The sequence below is a fragment of the Colossoma macropomum genome, unplaced genomic scaffold, assembly GCF_904425465.1.
Source record: "Colossoma macropomum unplaced genomic scaffold, Colossoma_macropomum, whole genome shotgun sequence".
Taxonomy (NCBI): domain Eukaryota; kingdom Metazoa; phylum Chordata; class Actinopteri; order Characiformes; family Serrasalmidae; genus Colossoma; species Colossoma macropomum.
Window position 1 is genome coordinate 40,469,866 of NW_023494788.1, and position 26,182 is coordinate 40,496,047.

Sequence of the window (26,182 nt, forward strand, 5' to 3'; positions counted from 1 at the left end):
AGAAAAAGTAAAATCACATAAATGTTAGTGTTCCAGTGGATGAACTGAGTGACTACACACTGTAAAAATTAATATATGTTAACAGTTGTGCAATATTCATGGACGTACAAACAAAGTGGCAGAGCTATATGCAATTTGTATGGCATATAAACAGAGTGGCAGTGCAGTATGCAGTATGTATGGATGCATAAACAAAATGGCAGTGCAATATGCAACGTGTATGGGAGTATAAACAAAGTGGCAGTGCAATATGCAATATGTATAGATGTATAAACAAAGTGGCTGTGGAATATGTAATATTTATGGATGTGTAAACAAAGTGGCAGTGCAATATGCAATATGTATAGATGTATAAACAAAGTGGCTGTGGAATATGTAATATTTATGGATGTATAAACAAAGTGGCAGTGAAATATGCAATATGTATAGATGTATAAACAAAGTGACTGTGGAATATGTAATATTTATGGATGTATAAACAAAGTGGCAGTGAAATATGCAATATGTATAGATGTATAAACAAAGTGACTGTGGAATATGTAATATTTATGGATGTGTAAACAAAGTGGCAGTGAAATATGCAATATGTATAGATGTATAAACAAAGTGACTGTGGAATATGTAATATTTATGGATGTGTAAACAAAGTGGCAGTGCAAAATGCAATATGTATAGATGTATAAACAAAGTGGCAGTGCAGTATGCAATATTTATGGATATATAAACCAAGTGTCAGTGCAATATGCAAGATGTATGGACGTATAAACAAAGCAAAGTGGCGATCCAGGGAACATAGAACAAAAAATATATGCCACATTTCAAACAGTGTTGTTTCTTATAGACAGCGTGTGGAGCCTGGAGTTGTCTTATCAGATGTTGGGGAACTACATTCCTTCATTTGTCCTCATTTCATTAAAAGGTCTTTGTTCTTTTTTTTTTCATTCTCCAATGTTCTCCTAGTTCTCAGCATGCAGGACTGAATGGAGGATACTGTCGAGCATCCCCCTATTTTCATCTCATGCTTTTGAAATTAAAAATGGTTTAACTTGCGCGAGAAACTGTCTACAGTTACTTCAAAAAGCACAAAAGCCAAATGGAAACATCAAACGAACAAAGAATGCTCTAGCTTCTTGTTTTAGGAAAGGGCAAATCATTGACAACAAAGGCTATTTACTCGGGGAAAGAAAAAGGACCGAAGAGGAAGAGCCCCTTTGACTGTATTAGATGAACACATGACAACATTCAAGTGCTTTTAAACACAACTGCCACCCCTGCTTAAGTATTCTACTTCACATGCAATGCATCTGGAGTCCTTGACCCAGATGAAAGACGCTCATTGTCGGGGGACTTTGATGTTTGCTTTAAACCGTGTTCATGGCCTTGTATACAAAGAAAATCATTATGATCCAGTGCATATGGATCCTAATCCTAGATGATTTCGTGCTGAACATTAGAAAGAGAATTGAGATATTCTTTCCCAAGAGAATGAGGCACTGCACCCTGTTACATAGCATGGACTTCATCAGGGTCGGGTAGTAACTGAATACAGGTAAAGGCGTTACACAGTTACACAGTGTAATCTGTTACAGTTTCAGTAAAAAAGTCAGTAAAAAATGCAAACTCGTCTTCTTTGACCAAAATTCACAGTTATAATGATAAATTTTTTGCATTAGTTGTGTAGATTGGAAGAGTTTTTAATTTGGGGGGAAGGGGGGGCGGACTTCCCCGCTCGGTAGCAGTTCACTGGGTTTTATTCAGTCAATCTATGAAATTTTTCTGAAGTATTTTATTTTTATTGTCAGAACTGAGATCTGCAGCGTTTTCCTGAAGATATTTGAATCCGGCATTTAACCTTGGTGATGTTACATTTCACCAGATTTCACTGTAGCAGACTGATCTGATCTGATCTGGCTGGAAACTGTTTATTCTTGTTTGTTGCTCCATAAAATTCTGTAGTTTGACTATAAATCTGTAAATCTAACGTTTTAACAAAACTTTAACCTGATAGGTTTAAACTAACCGAAATCTCAAATGTGAAAAGGGAGCAAATTAAGTCTCGTGAGTTTTTATTTTCGCTTGTATGATTTCTGCTTCAGTAGTTTTCAAATTATGTATGCAAAATGTTTATATGTGTTAATACTAAACTAACTAAAACAATCAGATCCCACTTAATGCCTATTTCAGTGCCTATTTAAACTTATAGTATTAACCGCTGAGAGCTGATTAGGGAGCGTCTACAAAATACCATCATCCAAGTCCAAGCATTTCACACCAACATGAACCCTTATGAACCAGTACAGCCTTTTAGCAGCTAGAACCCACAGAAAGGCTGGTCAGTTTTAAAAATGACCTCTATTTATGATTATTGTTGATGAGGGGTCTCAAATGAAGATTTCTACTGGACTTATATTTTGACTTTGGCATTAAAAACAGCAGATTTTTAATAAATAACTCAAATAAGGAAAAGTCTCAGGATAACAGTATGGTTTTTAACTATTTTGCATTTGATCCAAAGTACTGGCTCATTCTATATTGATTACTTGGTCCCCTGTGTTTTAGTCTCAGAGCTTTCAGTCTCAATGTAATGATTTTTTAAATTTTCCTGTTAAAATCACTCTTAAATCTTTTTTCCTGGGGAGCATAGCTTGATTTCTGAACTTCAAGGTTTATATTTTATACTTTATGTCTAAACTCAAACAAATTATACTGTTATACAAATGTGAAATCTGTCATCTTTATATTTTAAATACTGTCATATATTTGGTTTGGCTATTTTACTAAACATCAGATCAGTAACTGTTCCTGTCAGGCACAATATTTAAGTCAACCATAATCTATCATTCAGTTGAAATAAAATAGTGCAGGTTTTGTGTTTGACGTGTGTTAAATTCTTGTTGAAAAGTCTTGCTGAAATTATTTTTCTCTTTTTTTATTTAATTAAACAGTTTAAATTAAAAATAAGTAATCCAAAAGTAGTTGAAAGTAATCAGATTACATTAATATAGTAATTCTTTGAATTAGGTTACAATTACAGGTAATCAGTAATCTGTAACAGAACACATTTTTAAAGTAACCCTCCCAACCCTGGACATAACCGTGCCATGAACATGCCGGAAGGTTGTGGGTTCAAATCCCAGGACTGACAGGGTATTTGTGGTTGCGCCCTTGGACAAAGCACTCAACCCCCAGCTGCTCTGATAGTGATGATGTGCTGTTCCCAAACTGGGTGTAGTTATTTTTTCACCATGTAGGACCAACAAAATGTATAATATGCAAATTTTCACTGTGAAGTCTACTGACATCAAACATTGCAGCATCTGTCAAGACAACTAATGGTAACTAATGTAATATGACACCGTTACATTCAGGGCTGAAGTGGGATTTGTTTACAGACCAGGAGTCACAAGATGCAGACCAGCCCACCTCAAACTTCTTCAATCCATCTAAGGTGATTTTCCATGTCAGGAGCTTCATCGGAAGCGACTGATGGCGCAGATGATCTGGTAGCGTGAGCCGAGAAATGAGTCAATCTTTAGCCGTCTGATCGACCTCTAAGTAAGCTAAGGTTAAATTCTGACCGCTGCTGTCCACCTTCATATGACTGACATATGAAAATCGCTACACTAATAATGCGAAAAAAGGTAATGAACTCTGTACAGCGCTGCCTGATTGGTACCAGATTCACATCCTTGCACTGAATCTCGAGGCTGATGTGAGTTTCGAATTTGAATTTGCACCTTAAACAGTGCAGCAGTTAAACATTAGTGCACATACAGTTTGAATGTAACTGCTGTATCATTTAAGGTGGAATGGAAAATGAAACTATGAAGCTAACTTCAGCTTCATCCAATCTCTGTCCACTGTACGAGGCTCAGTTTACAATCAGCAAACCGGGGCTGTACCACTTGAGATGGGGGTCGCTGGTTTAACCCCTAAATTGCTACAGATATACACTGGAATGTAACTTATAGTTTGTCCAAATGCTCTTATGGGTTTATACATTAGCTCACAGTAACTGTCCCAAAATGTTACTGGCCTACCAGGAATTCTCCTGAGTCTCTTGATTGCCCACACATCCGACCCTGATTATATTACTGGACGTAATCTGTTATGACAATTCATGACAGCATATGACATCTGCCATGTTTATGGTATGGTTATGTAAGTGTTACATAGCAGGGCTCAAGTAAAGTGTTCCTCAAAACTGAATGTCATTAATCTTTAAAAATGTTTCATCTTTAAACAGAAGAATGAAACATGATGTAATCAGAAACACATTTAAAAGGCCAGGAATGAGTACAGTTTAGTCTAATTAAGCATGAGGCAGCATAATTGGCTCAGTTGATACTGATTTCAGCAGTTATCACAACTCTCCTGTGATATAAATTTGGCTCTTGAATGCTAAATGATCTGTATATCAAATGTTTTGCGGTGTCTAACTGACAACCACCACTAACAATGCTGCACGGTGGCAGTCACAGAAAATCCATACACAAACAGCTGATCTTATTTGGGCAAATGGCATCAGATCAGCAGAAAGCGGCAAGCTGGATGGTGAAGTTTCCTGTATTTGATTTGCAGCAGGCCTGTGCCGGCTAGTCGCGGTGGGGGAAGACGCATGAAAAGCATTTCTCCGATCCTTCACTGCCTGACATTAACGGGGTGAAAAAAAATGCTCTCTCGTCTCGGCGTAATATGAATGAATCCATCCAAACGTCAATGAAAGCCGGTAAATCTTTAACTTCGTATCCTGCGTGGAAAATGGCAGACGGCTTCGTTTTCAAACATCGCCGCAACTCCAGGGAGAATCGCTTCATGGCCATTTTACATAAACGGGTTCGATAATGTTGATTTCTCCACCGTGTCCCTACAAAAAAAGTACAAATGGCTGCAAGTCACAGGCGGTGCTTCAACACAATGGGACAAACCGCAAGCGAACAGTGGCTCGAATTAGCAGCCTTGGCAACCACATCCGCAGCTCTTCTAATAAGGACCTCGACTACACCGAGAGCCAGGAGAACCATGAGCGTGTGCAGTGGGGAATGAACGCTTTCTGCAAATTACAAAGCGATTTACATTCCGTTTGGTTTGATCACCGGTTCTCCTGCTCTTCTATCAGTCGCTGAGGCCGTGAAGCCATGTCAGCAGTCATAGCGCGCGTCTTTCAATGACACCCACGCGTCCCATCGCAGCAAAAGCCAGCGCCTGCTTCCAAGTGCAATTTTATAAAATCGCATTTTTCCACTGCTTAAGTGTGGCAGAAACAGTTGCCATGAGCCACCGTTCATCCGAACGGCCAGTCTGCAGACAAAAAAGCTCACCTTGGAGTCGGAAAAGAGAAGCAGCCATTGTTAATTTTTAATGTGTATGGAAACAGTAATTAAGTCTTCCCCATAGGAGCTGGAAATTGACATGCTCCGGAGAACCAGTGAGTAATTATATTTGTGAAGAGCAGTGATACAAGATACTCCCTTCTGACTGGGGCTCATTACACATCATTACAGAGACACTGCAACCCAGGCCTATTCTCTGACACACACACAACACACACACACTTCTACCCCAATCGATGGCCTGCTTGCAAACAAGGAAGCAGTTCTGTAAACAAACTAGGCTCCTTAGGTCCCCGACCCATCATTTATGGAGCATCCAAATCTCCATACGCTGCATCCTAGCAGGGGGATCTCGCCAGCATCCCGGCATTTGTAATTAAACATTAAACCTGTAACGAATTCTCATTCATCTAAATGGAGAAGGCTCTGGATGTAAAGCTTTCCAAATAGAGCCCCAGGAGAGAGAGGGTCCACCCTTTGAAGCCTTAATTACCGCTTCTATCGGATGGGAGAAAACGCTGGAGGAAGATGACAGAACTCCAGAAGGAGAAATTAAGCAGTCCTCTTTAATTGGGATGGTACAGAGACCTTAGTTACTGTAACTACAGAACTGTGCAAAAGGCAGAGACCACAGCATTTACTTCATTTCCTCTCAAAACAGCAAGTTATACATTTTTTAGCAATAGGAAATAAGTAGAAAACATAGTTACGTTACAGAAAGACACAACACAGAAGCCTCAACAGCTGAACGCACTGCAAAAAAGATCAGCTAACACTGAATTTGAGAAGAAGAAGACTTAATATGCCTACTGCTGAAATTCTGTCTATGCAGTAAATTAATTTTACCTGACGAATCTTAAAATCAGTCGGTTTCAGTCTACAAATAAGCAGGCTATCGTAGTGTTGAATGGTATGAAATAAGTACAAAATGCTGGTTTTTAGATCAAATTTACTCAACATCACACTTTCTACAGCACAGAAAGAACTGAAATATACTAATTATTAGCAAATAATTCCTAATTATATTTTTTTGTATTCTTAATTTTAGCACACTGAAAAATTCAGGCCAAGGAACAAGAACGTAAATCTCTAATTGAAGTAGAAATGATTTAATACTAGTGGAGTATGATTATGCAAATAATCATAGCAAATAATAGGTGTATATTATTGATTTTTTTTTTCATTAATAGGTGTGTCCACGCTTTGCCTTTATTACACTGTAAATTGCAGTGCTTGCCAAGATTTTAAATCTTAGATCTGTAAATATGAGATTAATAATCTTGTTTTAAAATGTATTTACTAGTTTCTGTCTTTGAATTCATGGTATAATCTTAAATTAATTATAATATCTTATGCTTTAATTAGTCAGGAAATCCAGTGTTTCTTCAGTTTCTTCTGCTGAGGTTTTTTCATTCTCTGTTATCGTGTTCAGTTTTATTTCATACAGAAATATTTTTGTCTCTAAAGTATAGAATATAACAATATACCTTTTTTTTATTCTTCCATGGTGTCCAGTATCATCTGTCTCTTGGTCTCGGTCTCGCTCTGTCTCTCTGTTGTCAATAAATGTTCACAAAATTTTACTTGCAGTCCAGATTGTGATTTCAGTAAAACCAGCTTCCTGCTTTAAGATGTATACTTTGAGATTAAGGACTTAGCTGTAAGTTAAATATTTCAAGATGAGCCAACTTGTTTCAGTTTCCTGGCCTTCATTTTTTCACTGTGCTAAAATTATGAATGCAAAAAACTGAATTTAGAATTATTTGCTGATATTCAGAGTATTTCACTTATTACTGTGCTGTAGCAAGTCTGATTTGATCTGAAAACCAGCATTTTCTACTTATTTCTGCTTTTGAACACTTAATAGAGCTTATTTACTTATTTACTTTACTTATTTCTAGACTGGAACCAACTTTATGATTCCTTGTCAAGTGAAACTATCTTGCTGTATGAACAGATAACTTCATGAACATTAAGTAACTTTCTCCTCAAATTCAGTGTTTATTTCTCTTATTTTAGCTAATCTTTTATTCAGAGTACAGCTTCTGTTCTTTTCTCCACATTGCAAAAAATGGCACCTTGGCAAGTTAAATGATCTTAAATTTAGTTGATATGTCTAATATCCCTCATTTTGAGGCTGATGTAGGCTTATGAGATTATTTAACGTATTTCTAGACTTTTATACTTATTTTAAATAAGTCAAATTATCTCACTATATTGGCACATAATCTGGCTTGTTTAAATTTGTTGCATCTTTCTTAAAATAAGCACAATTATCTGCCAATGTAATGAGATAAATTGTTAAATCACTTAAAACAAGTAAAATATATAGAAATAAGTAACATTATCTTATAATAAGGTTGCAACAATCTGAAAATTAGAAATACTTACTAGATTTAAGTCGATATAACTAATATTTTATATAATATAATATATAAGATATATAATTTACCTGCCAGTAAACCTAAACACATCCGATTTTGTTGAGGTCTGGTCTCTGGGGTGGTCAGTCCATAGTTCTGAGAACTCCAGCAGCTTCTTTGTTTGATTAATACATTTCTTTTTTCAGCTTTTTAGCAGCTACACATCCTTTCAGACCCCACAGTGTTGAGTTGTCTTCTGCGGAGCTTGATTTTCTCCTCTCCCTCAAAGATGGACGCTTTAAATACTGTTTATCTGATGGGGACAGTTTTGGTGTCTACCAGGTCTTGCATGGTTGTTAGGAGTTCCATTTTATTTGTATCTTTTACTTTCAGAAACTCCTGTTTCTTCACTTATTTTCCTTTAACTCACCTCTTCCTTATGGAAGTGGATAAAGGCAGTTTGACTGGAAATGAATAAAATGAAGGGTGGTCTCTGACTTTTGCACAGTACTGTAGGTCACTAACTAATACAGTCATAAGCACAGCTTTAAGCAACTCTGGTCATCTTACATGCTGTTGTTAGTGTCTAAGTGAAAATGAGTTCACATCCTGTACAGAGGCAACAGTTCAGCTCATTTTAATGCACAATTACTGTTTATTTGCTGAATTTAACATATTTTGAAAAAAGTAAAACATGAAATTTGGCATGTATACTGCAGAAAATGATACTGTCGAGTGAAATCATCTAGAATCTAGTAGATATAGCTAATATTTTGCAATTGTTGTAAGAATATTATAAGCTTCTGTAGCTTATTTCTAGACAATTTTTGTGATTTTAGTCATAACATCTCACAATATTGGCAGATAATATTGACTGTTTCAAGTATATTTCTTACAACAAGCTGCATTATCTGCCAATATAATTTGACCTACTAAACTTAAAACAAGCAAAAATGTCTGAAATAAGTTACACAATCTTGTAAAAAACTTACAACAATATCAAAATGAGAAAAGTAAGATATATTGACTAGATTTACGATTAGAAATGTTATGCTTTATTTTTTCAAATTCAGCACATAAATATTGCATAAAAACATCATCTCAGTTTGTTCCCTATAGTGGACATGTTAGCTTATATTCAAAATGTCATTTGACCAGAAGTATCCAAACCTTTGCAGACAGCTGTATAATATTCAGCAATATTTATAAGATTTAAAAACGACGACATCTCTTGGACATGATGACCCTGCCATATGTTAGAATAACCACACATTTTGTGAGGCAGTGGGATGAAAAAATCTGGTCGTCATGCCAGTATTGGAATTCATTTCAACCAATTTCATATCAGAACTGTACTGGATGCCGACATCCTTGCAAAACTCAAAGACAGCCTGAACGAAAACTACAAAGCAGTTCAATCAGAGCTTTCCCTTCAAGTTGGAAGCACACAGTACGTACGAGCTGCTGGAAGTAAACTAATAGGAACATGAATTTTGCACAACACATTTATTCAGGAGAGCATGGCCTGTGGGCTTTACTACGGCAGCCCACAGAATCAGAACACGGCGAAAAATGGTACTGTCAAGTGAAATGATCTCAAATTTAGTCTATATGCAAACAATATTATCTGTCACTGTAGTGAGATCATTTGACTTACTGAGTTACATGATCTTATAATGTTCTTACAACAATCTCACAATGAGAAATATCAGATAAACCAGCAGGATTTAAGATACTTTAACTTGACAAGACACTATTTTTACAGTGTGCAACATTAAAGAACAACACGTTAATAAAACCAGAACATCACCAGAAAATAAACATAAAAAATATGCTTTTTTCTGGAAACAGTTACTGGCAAAAAAAACCTACTGATGCTGAAACATTCAGTGAAGATACATTAACATTAAGCCACAACCCAAAAGCATCAACCAAAACATTAACTTTCAAAACGCTGCATTTGATGTTACTCATATCGACAGTTTTCCGGGCCACTAGGAGCAGATGTTTTCAGCATGAGGAAACATTCGAGACGATCTCGCCACAAATGATGCACAGCCAACCTGAGCTTGTGTGGACTGCTGTGGATGCTGTTGTAGCTACAGCTGCATTTGTCTGAAATAAGCTGATTTAAATACCGGTAGTGACAAACCGCAGATCAGTAAAACCGACACTTTAGCAGAACTATTGAAATTTAGAAGACGAAACTGTGTATTTTATCACAGAACGTTTCTGCAGAAAACACTTTGAGCAATTCCAGAAAATGATTAGTGTCTTTTTATTTACCAATACATTTTTTATTATTAGTGTAATAACATTTAAAAATGATTTCCACTTTGCTCCTGGCTGCCTTAGCTTGCTTGAAGGAGCTTTTGATACAAACTTAGAATTTTGATATTGTATTTATTAGGTATTATTTACATATCTGCTACATTTACATGTAGCTAAATCATGTAGCCTAACCTGGTTGCATCTGCTTAGTGTACTTGATATTAATTCTAGTTTTTGTCAGATTTAATAAGGTTAGTAATGGTTAGTTAGCAACTGTTGGTAACTGTTTGCTTGCTAGGTATGTTTTTATTAAAGGCACGTCATGCTAGCTGGCGTTATAGTATAATTATAGTTAGCACAGAAGCATAATTCTGCAGCGGTGAGTTTAGGCTGACTATCGTCATATTAACCAACAAAAGCATTTACTATGAAATACAGATAACCTTCACTGTAATGCAGGTGAACAGAAATGAGGAATCAGAAAACACAAACTTATTCACTTCTAGTAGAATCTAAACACTTTCTCTATGCTAAAAGGAAACAGTTGATGATATCCAACATTAGCGTTTGTTAATGTGTTGTCTCTAAATCCACCACTGTTTTTATTACTGTTTTGTTTTGAGTATTACTGTTGCCATCTCAATATATGTGTACAGTCACAACTGCTTTGCAATTGCCTTTGTGGGCCACTGTACTTTCCTTTAGCCTATAGCCCTTCCTATAGCCTTAAAATGCTAAAATCATGCATTAGTATTACTAGTATGACAGTAGTATGAGAATGTGTAAGCAGCAGGGAAGGTGTTTTAAGCTGGGGGTGCTGAAATTTTAAGCATATGTATATGTGTATGTGACGTGATGGGCAATATGACAATACATATCTGTATCATGATGAATCATATCACAGTACAATACAATATGCTTTTCTGTACAGATCACGGATATCGCTAGTACTTGTAGACACTGACCAACTGCATGTTTTATTATAAAGAGAACAAAATTAGTCAGTTTGACTGGATTTAGTGCAACACAGTATGCCGAATATGGAATAAAAATCATTGTATTTACAGTTTTTAATAGTACTTTTTAAAAAATAGCATTACTGGTTCTTTTTTCTCAGTTCCAACTGATCAGATGTCTGAAAAAATTAATATCACATCATGTCGTGTATCACAAAAAATCTCCTGAAGTATTGCAATATTATATCTTTGCCATATCGCCCATCTCCAAACGTGAGCGATGACGATGTCAAGCACAATGATTTGCCTTTTTTCGTAGATTTTTTTGGGGTAATTTACATCAAACATAACACGTCATAATGCGCTATAATGAGGCGAGAGATGACAATATACACAGATAACCGACACATCAAACCACTGACGAATGTCACCTCTCTGCTTTCTGGGGGAACTTTATGCAAATGAACTAAGCGGCAATCAATCAGATTGTTGATCTGCGGCGTGGTAACTGATTGTCTCACATCCACAGTCACACAGTAAACACTGGAAGATTATTTGCCTGCTTTAGGGCTCAGAACTGGCCTATAACTCTGTATACACTTTCTCTCTTTGCACCTCAACCTGCATGTGAGGCCAGCGGTTGGTGAAGGAAGCACTTTGGCTCGTTAACTAAAAGGCTGCACGGCTACTGCAGGTTTTGAAAACATATAAATAAATGATAAAAATGCAAATTCCACTCTAAAACAAGCACACGTGGGTCTTCACTACGCTCAAATGATTATAAAATTCAGGTCTTTTTTTATTACTAATTTTAGCAGTTGCAGTCTTACTAAAATGGGGGTGCTGCCACCCCCTCAGCCACCCCTCCCTGCACCCCTGGTAGTCAGCAACATGTTACAGTAGAGCCGTTTTTACTCTTTTATTAATGTAATTGTTAATGCTGCTTGGGGAGAAGAGGGACCTGTGTTTGTGTCACCGTCACTCTCTGAGCCTCCATTATTCCCTGCTCATCCCTTTAAGCTGCCTAATTAAAAGACTGCTCATTTTGTATTAATATTGCTTTATTTATTTATTTACTTTGCACGAAATGGTTTGTTCTGCCTTGAATTTCAATTACATCTGCTGCAGCTCTCCGTGTGTAAATACTGCTTTAAGTGCCTGCATATAGCTTTAAATGACAAAAATGCTGAACCTACCTGATCCTGATTCTGATACTGTGCATAAGTTATGGGAGAATGTTTACCACCAACTAAAACATTTACAATGAGCCATGAAAGCAAATGCATCGTCCACGGCTTTTCCCACCTCCAGTGAAAAATATTTCACTTTTCGAAGATTTTTCTTTCTCTATCACACATTCGCAGCGGAAGATTTGTGGAGCTGCGCTTGGTTTTCACGTTGCAAGAGAAATGTTGCCCAGACATGTTTGCAAAGACACTTTTCAACAAGCTTTCAACAAAACACTGGTGAGGGCCAAAGGAAAAAGGGAGGAAAGAAAGACTTACTGAGCCTGTGGCTTTGGTCTGCACTGCTGCAGGCAAGCTTTACATATGAACTGTCCATTAACAGCTTCTTCTGAAGGTACTGCTAATGATGTTCACAGCATGGCTTTCGCTAATTCCACAAAGAGCATTACATCTCGTCCACCCACCATCAAATGCCTAACTTGATTAAAAACAAGTCCGAAGAAATCAACCACTTAAACAGTCAAAGGCTGCTTAGAAAAGCATTTCAATGGTAAAAACTAATCACTGTTCAATCTACAGTATTTAATGTACTGTACTGGTCATATAACCACCTCTGCTACATGAGGATAAGAGAAGTCTGGATGGAGTGGTCTGAGAGTGTACATCTAAACAGATCTCAAGCAATAAGAGTCTGCAAAAATGCAAATTGTCTGTATTGTCGTTATATGAATTTTTTGCTCATGCTACACTGCAAAAAATTAAAAAGTTACCTCAAATAACATTTAGTTGATTTTCTAAATCTTTATCTGAAAACAAATTTTGTGCACATTTTCTATGTTTGCTAAGTTTTATTCATCTGAGAAAATCACAATTAAAGAACCGTTTATCTGGTCAGTAAACAATCATTTGTTTAGAAAAACACCAGTATTAGAATAAATAGCGATAACAATACAATAACCCGTGGTAATATATATGTTAGTGTGTTCATTTCACCGTTTCCAAACTTCTCCTTGAGGAAGCCCAGTTTTACCTGTGGTTAACGTCCAGTGCCTGGCTTGAATAATTAATACTTAATTATGTTAATTCGGGCATGCTGAAATAAATGATGATAAAATAAAAAATGCATGTGATGGCTGGCAGCATCAAGGAAAAATCTTGAACCAAACCCAGAAGATAACTAAAAATTAAACCTTTTACCATATTTATATTTATTTGCATCTGTTTTAAGCATATACTGTCATTACACACTTATTACCAAGATAAGTGCTTTTAAGCAAAGTGTCATATATCTAATATTTCTCATTTTGAGATTGTGGCAAAGATTACAGGATTATTTCACTTCCTTCTAGATATTTTAACTTGTTTTAAGTAGTTTAGTAGGTTTGCTTTAGTTTACTGAGAGATAATTTTACTTGCTTTTAGCATCATTTCTTAAGATAAGCACAGTCACCTGCCAACAGAAAACAATAATTTCAAGATTTATTATATTTACACCTAAAAAGCAGCCTGAAATTTTTTGCATTATTAATCAACTACCTAAGCTGTGTCTGAAACCCATTCTCCCGAAAAACAAATGAAAAAGAATGAACAAAATCGGATCATAAATGGCCATTAGCATGAGATTTTTACGGTAAATAAGTAGCCTTGCCGGGCCTGATCTCATAACAAGAGCGTCTGGGGACAACCGAGAGAAAATCTGGGCTAAATGTGAGTGGGAACATATACTTATCAGGGTGGGAACAAACCGAGTGTGAAATTTCTAAATCAATTCAATGTATAGGCAGAGCGCAAAGGAGGGAGCGATGCTGCACTTGTCAACAGTGTTGGATGGACATCAAGCCTGTTGTTGGCCCATGGATGTAATGCAAGTTAGCATGGCTGAAAAGTCACCCCAAAAAAGTTCAATTAAGCATGTACATACAGTTAAAATAAACATTACCCCTTGAAAAGCAAACGGATCAATTAGGTAACAATACATTTCTGCTAGCTTGCTTGTATTATTGATTACTGTGTCACTGGAGGAATTTGGTTTTAAAGGTAGTTGTGCCTCTAAAACCCACCCAGATTTTTGCTGCAATCCAGCAAAAAAAAAGTTTACAAAGTTGTCCCAGGTGTGTATTTTCGTTATGAGGTCACATCCGACCCTGTAAAAATAGGAAACATGCAGAGGTTTCTTACCTAAAACGCCGACCCGGAAGTTGAGCGTGATAACGATGACGTTGCCGTAGCTGGCCAGCACGCTGCCGTCGATCATGTTCCCGGTGCCCTCCATGTACGAGCCTCCATGAATGTACACCATCACGGGTTTGGCGCCGGTGTCTCGTATGTCTGCAAGAGTGGCCACCATTAAACCTTCTCTCTCCCCCTCCACCCCCAGCAAAGCAAGGCTCAACACAACCTCGGCACGCGGCCCTCCCAGATACCAGGCACTGAGCGGCTCACGCCTGCCTCTAACTTTCTCTCTCTTAATGAACCGTACAGGCCGAGCAGATAGATGTGAACAGATGATGCCGTATGCAAGGTCAGGATCTAATTGCCAATCGTCTGCTCGCTGTGGCCAGCCGCATTTCGTGCGGCCTCGATGATGAAACGGTGTTCAAATTTAATGGACACTCTGGATCTCATAATGCCAAATTGCCGCAGTATAAGAACACGGAGCCACTGGTACTCGTAGGCCTCCCAATCAGCGAATAAGATGTGATTATCTAGCACAGCGCTAATGAAGGTTTTATCGGCACAAAATTCCTCATTCATGCTGCCTTTCACCTCATTCACATGTTCACCTCTTTGTCTGCGGATTCGGCGATTATTTATGCGTCTGTTTGCTTACACCGACACATAATGCACTGAAAGAGCTGTTCAGTTATTTATTTATTTTTTTATTTTTTAATGAAATGCTGTAGCGTGATCGAAAAGAGCTTGAAGGGCTCTGTTTTGACAGACATGAATCTCCCTCTTCTCACTCTCTCTCAGGCATGGTGGTTGTTTGGCTCCGAGTGCGAGGAGAGAGCTACTGGGCTCGCATTCAAACCCTTATATTGTATTCAGGGTTGCCATGGCAACCGGAGACTGAAATTCCAAATCCTCAAGAAACGGCTAATCGCAAACAACATTCTGGCTGGTGAGGCTGCTTCTTCCTGCAGATCAGCCAGCCCTTCATATTACACGCATGCCTATTTACATGTATGCGTTCAAGGCGAATTCACGCAGAGCACTTTCGCAGGGATGAATGAAATGTTCTGTGTCGTCTCTTTTTTTTTTAAATTTCTTCTTCCCCTAAAAATGTGCCGCACGACAAGTCTTTCTTTCTGCATGCGGATCTTGTAAGGTCTCGGAATCTGCGCGCGCATTTAGGTCCTGTGTTATTTATCTGGTATCTGAGAGAGCTGTGATAAGACATGGCTTTAAAACTGACAATTCTCGGTTGACACTTATCTTACACAAGAGAGACGATGCATGGAGTGAAAAAGAGGATGAAAAGAAAGAGAATGAAAGATTTGCTCCTGTACCGGGGAAGCACAGGACACTAAAACAAATGGAAACAGAGAGAGAGAGAGAGAGAGAGAGAGAGAGAGAGAGAAAGGAAAAAAGAGTGAGAGAGAGAGAATAAAAGCACTGGGAGGAGTAAAAAGAGTGATTAGTCATGTCAGTGTTATCAGTAACCTCTTTTGTTGATTCACACCAAGTAACTTTGAGAAAAACCTGCACCGATTCAAGATAACTAAAACAGAACAAAAAAGCCCTGGACTGGAGCTTCAGGCCGCTGTCATTGCTCCAGTGCATCTTCTCAACTGATTAATACTGAAGTGTCCACCATTTTCGAGCTCTACCTGACAGAAGGCCTGTAAGGGCGCCTCATGCTTTCCAGAAGGCAAATGTAACAATTAAAACAACACATTTCACAGTATTTCTGAGAGGTATGCGCTGAGAAAAAGGGAAAAAAGGCACAGCGAGATGTTAATTAAAATACACGGCAAACACATTTGAATTTCATGGACACATCATTCGAGAGAAAAAAAAAACAAAAACACGACGTGAATGACCTTAAATGGGATATAAACTACACAACTGTGCAATAATGACTGACGTGGATGTTGGTGGAGAGGATCATGAACATGACACACACTCACACTCCCACATACACACATACATGTTTAGAGGACATGCCATACTTGTCCAGGCAAAAGATCAACATGCACATATCTGTTAAATAATCTCCACTAATCATCTGTGAGCACATTGTGGAAATACCTCTCACTTCCGCGCTAACGTGGGTGTGTTCCAGTGTAAGTCTGCTAGCGCAATATAGCCGCTGTTTTATGTCCGTTTTGATTTGTTTATGTACGGTTTTGTGTTGTTTGTGTGACTGTTTGGATGTTTCTGTGTTGGCTGTGGATTTTGCCACTGTATTGGTTGAGAGTGATATTCTCACATCACTCAGAGGCTTCACTGACTGGCTGCTTGAGCATCACTACCATACAAGTCCTACCAGGCTGATCAGGACCTCCCACTGTGGCTAAGGAGTCCTTGTGGGCTATGAACCTGCCTGGGCTGGCCGCCTGTATGAGGCTACACTGTACCTACGAGGCATCTCAGGCTGGGAGGGACCTTCCCCTGCAGCTAAGGACTCTTTGTGGACTACAAGGCTTCCTGGCCAGCTGCTTGAGCTATGTACCATAGCCAAGCTGGCCACTTCAGCTACGTTACACAACAACTACAAAGCTGCCTAGGTTGGCCACTGGAGCTGTGTGGCCTTCCAGGCAGAGATGGACCATCCCTATGGTTAAGGACTCTTTCCAGGGCACAAGACTACCTGGGCTACCCACTTGACTTATGCTACACTGCAGGAACGAGGCTGCCTGGGCTGGTCGCCTGTGTGAGGCTACACTAAAGCTGCAAGGCCTCTCAGGCTGACAGGGACCTTCCCCTGCAGCTATGCACTCTTTCTGGGCCAGCTAAGTGACTCTACGCTGTGGTCTGGGGGGATACTCCTTCTGCCAGGGAACAGTGTTTGTTGTGGGCTATATTGTTTATTGATGATTAAGTAATTAGTTACTATTGTAAAAAGTCCCTGTGTTTGAGAAAATCATTAAAAAAATTAAACATTATTATTATTAGTAGTAGTACTTTAAGGTCAATGTAAAAAGGCTATTTCTGCCATTATATCTACTCGTTTCCGTGAGTAACGTGATTTATGACTGCTGTTGTGTTTATTTCGATTTTTTTATTTTATTTTTATTTTAAAGAATGTGATCTAGTCCTGTCAGTTTTGTAACAAATGACCAATTTGAACAAGCCAACACATAAAAAGTAGTATAATTCACATATCAGATGTGCTTTATTGTTAATCTGATTAAACAAATAAATAATAAGTGCTTACCAATATAAACTGCGCTCTGAAGGAGCTCGCATTTGGAAAAACAACACGGTGCATTCAGTAAGAAACTTGCTTAACTGAGTTTTAAATGCTGAAATTCATAAAATGATCAAGCCACTTTGGGGCTTTTTGGGCCCGGTGGCAGGGTGCAAGTTTTATCTGACAAAAGGAACCAACATCAAGAGGCTATAGCCTACAAACAGTGAGAGCACCACATAAAAGTTGCAGATTTCATACATAAAACTAGGTAAACAAATTATGCTGAGTTACCATATTCCTCTGATGTCCAATGCTCTATGTGTCAACATTGAAACACAAAATAATAAACTATATTATTAACAGGAAATCATAGTGTTAATAGATACCAATCAGATAATAATATAAACAAAAGGTAGTGAAGTTAGCTAGGCTACCTGCTTCGCTGAGCACAGCTCAATATCTGTGCGGTGGGTTTTCACCCATGCAGTCAATCTCTGTTTTAGCTTGTAATGACAATGCAACATGACCGGTGAGGGAAAATATTATCAGTAATGCAAGCTATGTACTTCTGACAACCATCCTGCTACCCCACAAAAATGATATTTCATAATTTCAAAAAGTGGGGGTGATATTTGCAGTACCTGGCCTGTCGGATTCAGGTATACCCACAGATGTCAATGCTGAACAACCTTCAACATACATGAAGCTCCCGTATCTCCACCACACTTGGCCATCTGGTGATTGGAGCATCTGTGAGGGGTATAACTCAGGAGTGGGGGCTGCGGAGCTGTCAGTTTGGCTCTACTCCAGCACTCTCATAAATCTCACCGGGCCACTTTGCATGGTGTCAGTGCTGTCACTCCGGAGGCGCTGGACAACGCGGAGTGAGAGATGAGCGTCGCTGACAAGGGCTGTTCTGGTGAGAGGGAGCCCACGTTGACAAGAGTGAGTTTTGACTTAACGTGTGCGGCCGCCGTCGCCACCGATTCCGTCACACGTGACATGGATTATGATTGCGTGACGGATGGCGATTAGGGCTGCACTGGGTATCTTGGGTTGCTCGGTCGGTAAGAACAAACTCAGACAGATTGCAGTCTTCAGACAGGAGTGCTATGCATCACTTGCACATGCCATCTTGGCCACGCGCCTGCAACAATATCATTTCTATTAAAATAAGAGATCCGACGGCAGTTTTGGAATTTTAGTGCTGAGGTGTGATGAGCCGTGCAATTGTAATACTGCTGTAAAGCTCTCAAAGGGTGCAGATATTGGAAAATAATTTGCACTGAGGTTTTAATTCAGCGCAACAACACTCCCCTCTCCACCCAACCTCCCACACAGGGATCTGTGTGTGCGTGTGGGTCTGTGTATGTGTGGCAATTTGTGTATTTGTCTTTGATTTCGACACCTTGGCCCCCAAACCAGATGGGGAAAGTGACCTTTGAAGAAGATGGCTTCTTCAGGCCGGGGCCATGGCGTTTGTGCATGAAATATGATGTTGCTAAGCGCACAGACAGGTGGTTTGATGTGCTCTTTGAAGCCTGGCCTCTGGCAGTGCGAGGGGAGCTGGAGAGAGGAGGAGAGAGATAGAGAGAACGAGGGAGGGAGGGAGGGAGGGAGGGAGAGAGAGCAGGGAAGAGTGGAGGGAGAAGCTAGTAGCAGCCAGGATACACAGCACCCCTCAGGTCCAGTTCAGAGACCCATCACACCTTAATGCAGATTTTGCATCAGACAAGCTGCGGCCCGCACACCGCTCACATCTGTACCACCTTACGGCAAAGAACTGCTGGTTGCATCCCATTTAGCTCCTGGAGAAAAGATCGTTTTTCAACGGTTTAACATTAAAGCCCATACATCCTACCGCTCCATATACTTGAGCCACAAGGACTACGGATGACCATTTCTCTCATGACCGCAGGCAGGCACAAGAACTGGCTTGCTGTTTTTTCAAACCATGCTGAGTGACAGCATGAATTGAACACAATCAATCCTTACAGCCAGACAGGTAGAGCAGAGCTGGCTGTGGGTACGGTGGGGAGGCAGCCAGAGCCAGCTGGGTGTTCTTCGTCCTCATTAGGGGGCATGGCTCGGTGAGCCAAGCAGTTACCATGCAGATCCATTTCCCCCGTAATAGGAGAGGCCAGGGCGCCAGACAGTACAAAGCTAAGGTGCGCTCCTCCACCTAATAGGACCACCGTACCTCCCCTTCAATGCCTCGTTCCCTCCTTGTGATTTAGAGTCCCCTCCAGCCCTAAATATGCCCTGGACGTGACAAGGATGAGGCAGTGTACTTTGGCTGTAACCCGATTTTTGCAGAGCCTTCTGGAATTACACATTCCATGCCCGCAGTTGATTTCAGACGTAGGCTATGGCTGTCCTAAGTGGATGAAGGGCCACCCGAAACGGGTTTTGCAGCCTGCCAAACGAGCAGAAGACGGACTGCCTGCCGAGCCGGAATGACAACGGCTTGCTAAGTAGATTGCAAGATGGTGGGTGCGTAAGAAGAGCATGCCGAACAGGGAGCACTGCCTGCTCAAGGAGCAGATATGGAACAGAGAGAAGCACATCATCTGAAGGATATGTAAATATGCTCCCTGTGTTTGTACAGCGGCTTTATTATATTCCTGCAGATCTCCCCATCCAGCAGAGGGACTTGGGGACACAGGATGGATCAACCGCTGCAGTAGGACTACCTCCATGGCTGCCTCCTCCACGACAGAGAGGCAGAGAGGTCTGAAGTTTAGGTGATCGGCATACTTCTCCCCGTGGATGATCTGTGGCAACTTGGAAAGCTGCCTCTTAAACCTCCATCTTCGGAGCACCATCCATTTCCAAGAGAAAAGGAGACAATAAGCTCGAGAAAAGAATCGTTTCAGCGCAACTGTGAAGCAACGAAATGGATTTGTAGCCTCTCTATTCAAATCACTTTTAGAGAGGATAACAATAAAAGCAGTGCTTGTGTATTCAATTACTTTAGAGGAGATGACAATAAAATGTGCCAACAAAATAAACAAGGCAAATAATCGCTCCAAACACATTAAAATCCACTCCACTCACACATGCCTTTTATATTTTGTTTTCAGCTTGTTGTAAAGTTCATCAGTAACCATGTTTGCTAATGTTGTTGCCCCTGGTCTTATATCCCCAGGCAATTTTAAAAAGACAACACGGCAAGCTGGGACATGGATCCAGGGCAATTGGCTTGCCATGCAAAAATACTTGCCTTGGGCTACAACGAGCTCACCTACACTGCCTAGGACCTCAAACCCAGCACTACATCCATGCCTCGTTTCCACAGCTGGCTGGTCTGGCAGCAGAGTCGACCTCCAGGCTGGGCGGTAAAGCGTCTGGCAGGACACCTAGTCGTTTGGGCGTACCACTATATGTCCTTGGCCAAGCGGATTTTTCATGGAGAGCCGCCCCAGGCACTGCATGTTCGCACAAGGCAGCAATTGGATTGTCTGGTCCAGTCAATTGCAAAGGTAATGTATCCACTTTGGACGTGGAGGCCTGAATCCTCCTGGGGGACCTGCTGCCTCCCATGACGCAGAGAGCCGAGGCATTCTGCAGTATGAGGCCTTCGCTTCGGCTGCTGCTGGAGACTCGAGCCCTCTCAACATCGATTAACACGAGTGTTAATACCCCCTAACTGAGCTGCTTCAAAATGCCTAAGTTTCCTTTTCAGCCATGCACGCGAGCACTTGAAAAGGAAACCTTTTGACCGACACGGATAAAGCACCGGGCTGAGATTGGCTAACTGGGCTATGGCTAACCTGAGTATATACTTCCAGAATCAACAAAGCCACAGCAGGGGAGCCTAGACCAGGCGCACACAGACCATGTCCAACGTATTAGCCTAGTGCCTAGCATATCCCCCCACCTGAACAATTCCCAAAGGGGCGGACAAGCGAGGAAACAGCAGTGGTCGGGTTTTGATATAGATTTGGAGGTTTAAGCCTTTTTCTGTAGAACGGAAAGAATACTTTCCCATTCTAATCTCGCTAGATATCCACCCTGAGCCCAGAATATCCCAAGATAAATACTGAAAGTGAACAATGCTATTGCTGAGCGGCAACTTTTCTCTTTTTTCCCTCATCTCTCTACTGCTAATCCTCTCACCACAACTCATGAGCCTCCCTCTCTTCATCTAAATCCATTCGCTTCCCTGTTTCAAAAGCCAGCTATGATATCCTGCGGTTGCCTTCGTATTGGCAAACAGTTAGTGCAGCACAGATAACTGCACGAAATCATGGTTTTAACTTCTGGTAAATTAACAATATGAGCCAAGTGCTGTGGCCAATGGTTTCTTCATTAATCATATCTCTATTAAGGCAATGCATTTTTGCATTAGACATCTCAAACAGAGCCTTTGCTGCAATAAAGATCTCAAATAGACCCTCTGGCTGAATAAACATGAAATGCAATGAAAAGCAAGCAAGAGCTTTTGTTTGTTTTGCATGGAAGCCTTTCTGGCATTGTAATGTCTTGCAAATGACAAGTATTTGTTCAATATACAGAATGTTTTGTATACGTAAAACGTCGTATTCATAAAAAGCTGAAATGTTAATTCCACACTTTTATTATAACAGCATGTAAAGCACAAAATTCACAAACAGACACATTATTTGCTGTCTTATATTTCTCTACACTTGAACGAGTTCAGTGATGATAGATAGTGTTAGTAGTGGAAGTGGAAGCATTCATAAAGATGCATGCTAAAACACGGATTGGTAAATAGTGCTTCCAGAGGGACGCCGACTTGACAATCGACCAATTATTCATCACGCTGTAATTACGGGCAGCCGGCTATTTCTGCTTATATGCGGTATGATCCCTGTGACCCTTTTCTATCTGAAGAATAATTACACCAGAGATTATGTAGCTAGTTTGACCCATTTATAATTACGGCTGGTTATCAGTCATGCAGCTGGTAGCCCTTTCTGACCCAGTTTCTATGTGGCAAATTCTTACCAAGTTAAATATTGAGAGATGCATTAAAAACTGCATATTAAACTGAGTTTCGTTTTTTCCTGCACTAAAATCATAAAGGAATCAAACACTGCAGGGCCACCACAATGCACAATATAAAAATGACACGTTCTGTCAAAATACAGAAACTAAGTCATACTTTTACACATGCACTGCAACTCTGGCTTGTTCAGGCTGCAGGTAAAAGAGGCCCAGGAGAAAATCAGATTTTGTTGTTTGGTTGTTGTTGTTTTGGTTGTTGTTTTTAATGTGGTTTGTATCTGATCTCAGTCAGAACAGATCCTGATCTGACCTGCATGCGCAAAAGAACACCAATCCAACCAGCACACTCATTAAACAAACTCAGTTGTCCTCTACCATTCCTCAAGATTCACAGACACCTTTCAAGTGACATCAAATGACAAAACGCTCCTTTAATCTTGGAGGACTAACATGACCAAGTTTACAGAAAAGAGTAAGAAATGGTGAATTTCTGTGCTTCTTTTAATTGTGGAAGCTGATCAAGCAAGAAAAGAAAGCTCAGCTTCCTTCATTTAGTTATCAGCTAACAATCTCAGTGCCTACTATATACTGGATGAATTCACCATATCTTACCAGATAAAAGCACTTGATCTGTATGAATCTCCTTTGCTTCTTTCTGTTTCAAAATATCCTTGAAGTTAATGTTGAATAGCTGTTGATTTCTCTCGTTAGAAAGAGCAATGCCACTGCCTGCGCTTGTCTTGCTTATCCTCCAAAATGAAAAGCCTGAAGCATAACCATAGTAACAAGCATTTGCTGTAAGGTGGCTGTTCCGGCACGAAATTATGACGAAGGTTGAGTTGGACTGTCGTCGCATGAATTTGAATCTGACTGTTCTGCTGCGTATCGGGATTCAGCACCACATATAAAAGGTTACGTTCACATTACAAGCCTCACTGCTCAATTCTGATGGTTCACATTTGTAGGTAAGTGACTCAAATCTTAATGTGAAAAAAACTGTCCTGAAGTGAAGCACATCTGCACATTTATATCAAAAACGTCATGTGAATGAACTATGAACAACAAATCAGCAGAGCTTGATTGCTCTAAACAGCTCTCAGCTTTTCATTATTAGAGCAAAGGGAAGGCGAAAGAGTTTAATTGCTTTTGCACCGTTTACCAGCACTGACGTCAGGTTAGGTGCTGTGGCCACATTAGTATTAAATGATGGTGCATGTGCAGTGAAAAAAAACATGAATTCTGATCTGATCATTCTCATTAAGGTTGCATGGTCACAGATCAGCTATGCAACCGATCTAGAACCACATTTGAAAGTTGCTCAGAGTTTTGTGTCCACATAGTTCTGAAAAAAGGTGTCATATCAAGGCAAAAATTCAGATTTGTGCCACTTCAGCCTCATGTAAATGTAGCCACAGAGGCCCAATCAGAATTGAAAGTGTCAGATTTAGGCTACGTTTACACAGCAGGTAAAAGTGGCCCAAATCTTTTTCCTCAAATGTGACAAAGATGTGTCATCTGTGTGGCGGTGTGAGCAGCAAAAAACGCAGTGAATCTGACATTTTCAATTCCGATTTGAGACGCTTTCATATGTGGTACTGAAATCCGATACGTATCCGATCTGCGGCAATGCGACTCAGTCTGAACAGCCAGATCAGAATTCATGCGACTTTTACGTCAGTACAACTCGACATTCGTCATAATTTCACGCTGCTGAGACTCATAAACATTTAGGCTGATGTTTCTGTACAAAACATTAGAAGAGACTCAAACTGCTCCATGTTTGAAGAGGTTTGGAACAAAGCGGCCGAGCGCGGCGGAGGAGGCCGAGGCTGCAGCGTCAGAGAACAATTTAAAGAATCCGAGCACACGAACTAAAGATGTGGCCGTGGCCGAATAACGTGCCCTTTTACGGACACATTCTGGGTGATGTTCCCAACTGTAAACCACTAGAACTTCATACTCGCTCCTGTGATGAGGGCAAAGACGATACTGAAGCTCCGGGAGCGACTGGTGTTCGCTGGCCGTCATGACTGTTTACCTCTGGACGAGCCGCCACATGAAGCACTGTTCTTTTGCTCTGTGGGTCAGTTTAGGAGCTGATCTGTTCAGACTGATGTCACATACAGATCACATTTAAAAGATTTTGTGAACAGCCAAACAAAAAATCTGATTTGGTGAGAAAATCAGATTTGGGCCACTTTTACCTGCTGTGTGAACGTAGCCTTAGTGTGTTTCTTGCAGTTTAAAGTGTCACACAAAGCTAATCTGTCTCACACATGAAGAAAAAGGCTACGTTCACATTACAAGCCTCATTGCATAATTCAGATTTTTTTGCTCAGATCTGATCTTTCTAACTGGACGGTTCACATTCGCATAGGTAAGTGACTCAAATCTGTAATTAATGTAAACGATCTTGTGTCCTGAAGAAACCAGCATCCCTACAGCTCTGAACACATCAGATCTGTGTCACATTAAGGCAAAAAATCAGATTTGTGCCACTTCAGCCTGGTAATGTGAACATAGCCAAAGATTTGGGCCACAGTAGCCACATTTACATGCAGCCTATAATAATCCATGAATAATCCGACTAATAGCTCAATCGGAATAGAATATGTCCATGTAAACACCTGGAATACACCCGGAATACAATTTCTATCCAATTGATCGAGGTGGGTAATCCTGTAAATAATCCATTAAATAGAAGAATAATATCTGTGTAAACGCCTGTATCTGATTACATTCCCTATCAGAAAGTTTAAGTCCGTTCTGATCATGTTTGTCGCGTCACAGTGAAAGTTTATACCGTTCAACATGGCGGAGCAGAAACTGGTCTGCAGAGGAGACGAAGTTTATGCTCTGATCTTTAAAAGACGGCGGTGGGACGGACGTCCAGCTTATGCGTCTCAGAACACGACGTCTTCCTCTCGGCCTTCTTTAATAAGGACATGTGAAGGACGTTTTCCTGAGTCTGACATCATTTTAAAGCAGTTAAAAACACAAGCACTGCTCACTGCTGCTCATCTCACTCTGACTGGACTCACGTGATGCTGGTTGTCATGGTAACGTCTACACTAAGTGGTTCTCTATGCATGCGCATCATTTTGGATCGGATTACTTGCAGTGAGCATGTAAACTGAGATTTTCTATCAGAGTGTTGAGTAGAGTGAGAATAAACACCTCAGTCTTAATCTGTAATCGGAATATATTTCACTGGATTGGCAAAAATCTTTTCATGTAAACACAGACAGTGTGAACACAGCCAGAGTGAGCTAGGTCACTACAACAGAGGCCACACTGAGCATACTGCCTACTGCTTAGGGCACAAAGCTATACCTAGCACAACATTGGGCTTTACTGCTTTGGGCATAATGCAACGTCACGTCTACCATAATGTCTGTCATCTGCTACACTGCTTAACTTTAATAGGGTTGAATTGATTTTGGGTGAGATCAGAGCTCTACTAATTGGAAGTTACAGCAAATCTCTTTAAATGATGCTTCGGCTGAAAATGAACTACAAAGTCCTTTCATCAAAGTTGTCTTTGATTTGTTCCGACAACTGAATTATTTCCTGTTTCATGTTTTTTTAGCCTCACCACAATTAAAAAGAATCCCTCCATGCAAAACACCTGTCCCATCACCTACCCCTGGGTCCAGCCCAAACAATACCTCATCATATCTAGTTGCACTTACAGCTCAAATTAAACCAAAATCCCAAGATTTCAGAAGCATTTGTTCTTCTGTGA

General features: G+C 40.1%; 1 protein-coding gene across 2 annotated transcripts in view; it reads right to left on the reverse strand.

Annotated features, from left to right (window-relative positions):
- The window catches only part of nlgn3a (neuroligin 3a), a 172,332-nt gene that overhangs the window by 116,431 nt on the left and 29,719 nt on the right, over positions 1-26,182 (reverse strand). For both annotated transcript variants that reach the window (XM_036569366.1, XM_036569367.1), the window contains one exon: positions 14,289-14,438. In XM_036569366.1, the coding sequence (XP_036425259.1) occupies positions 14,289-14,438 (150 nt within the window). The remainder of the gene's footprint in view (positions 1-14,288; positions 14,439-26,182) is intronic.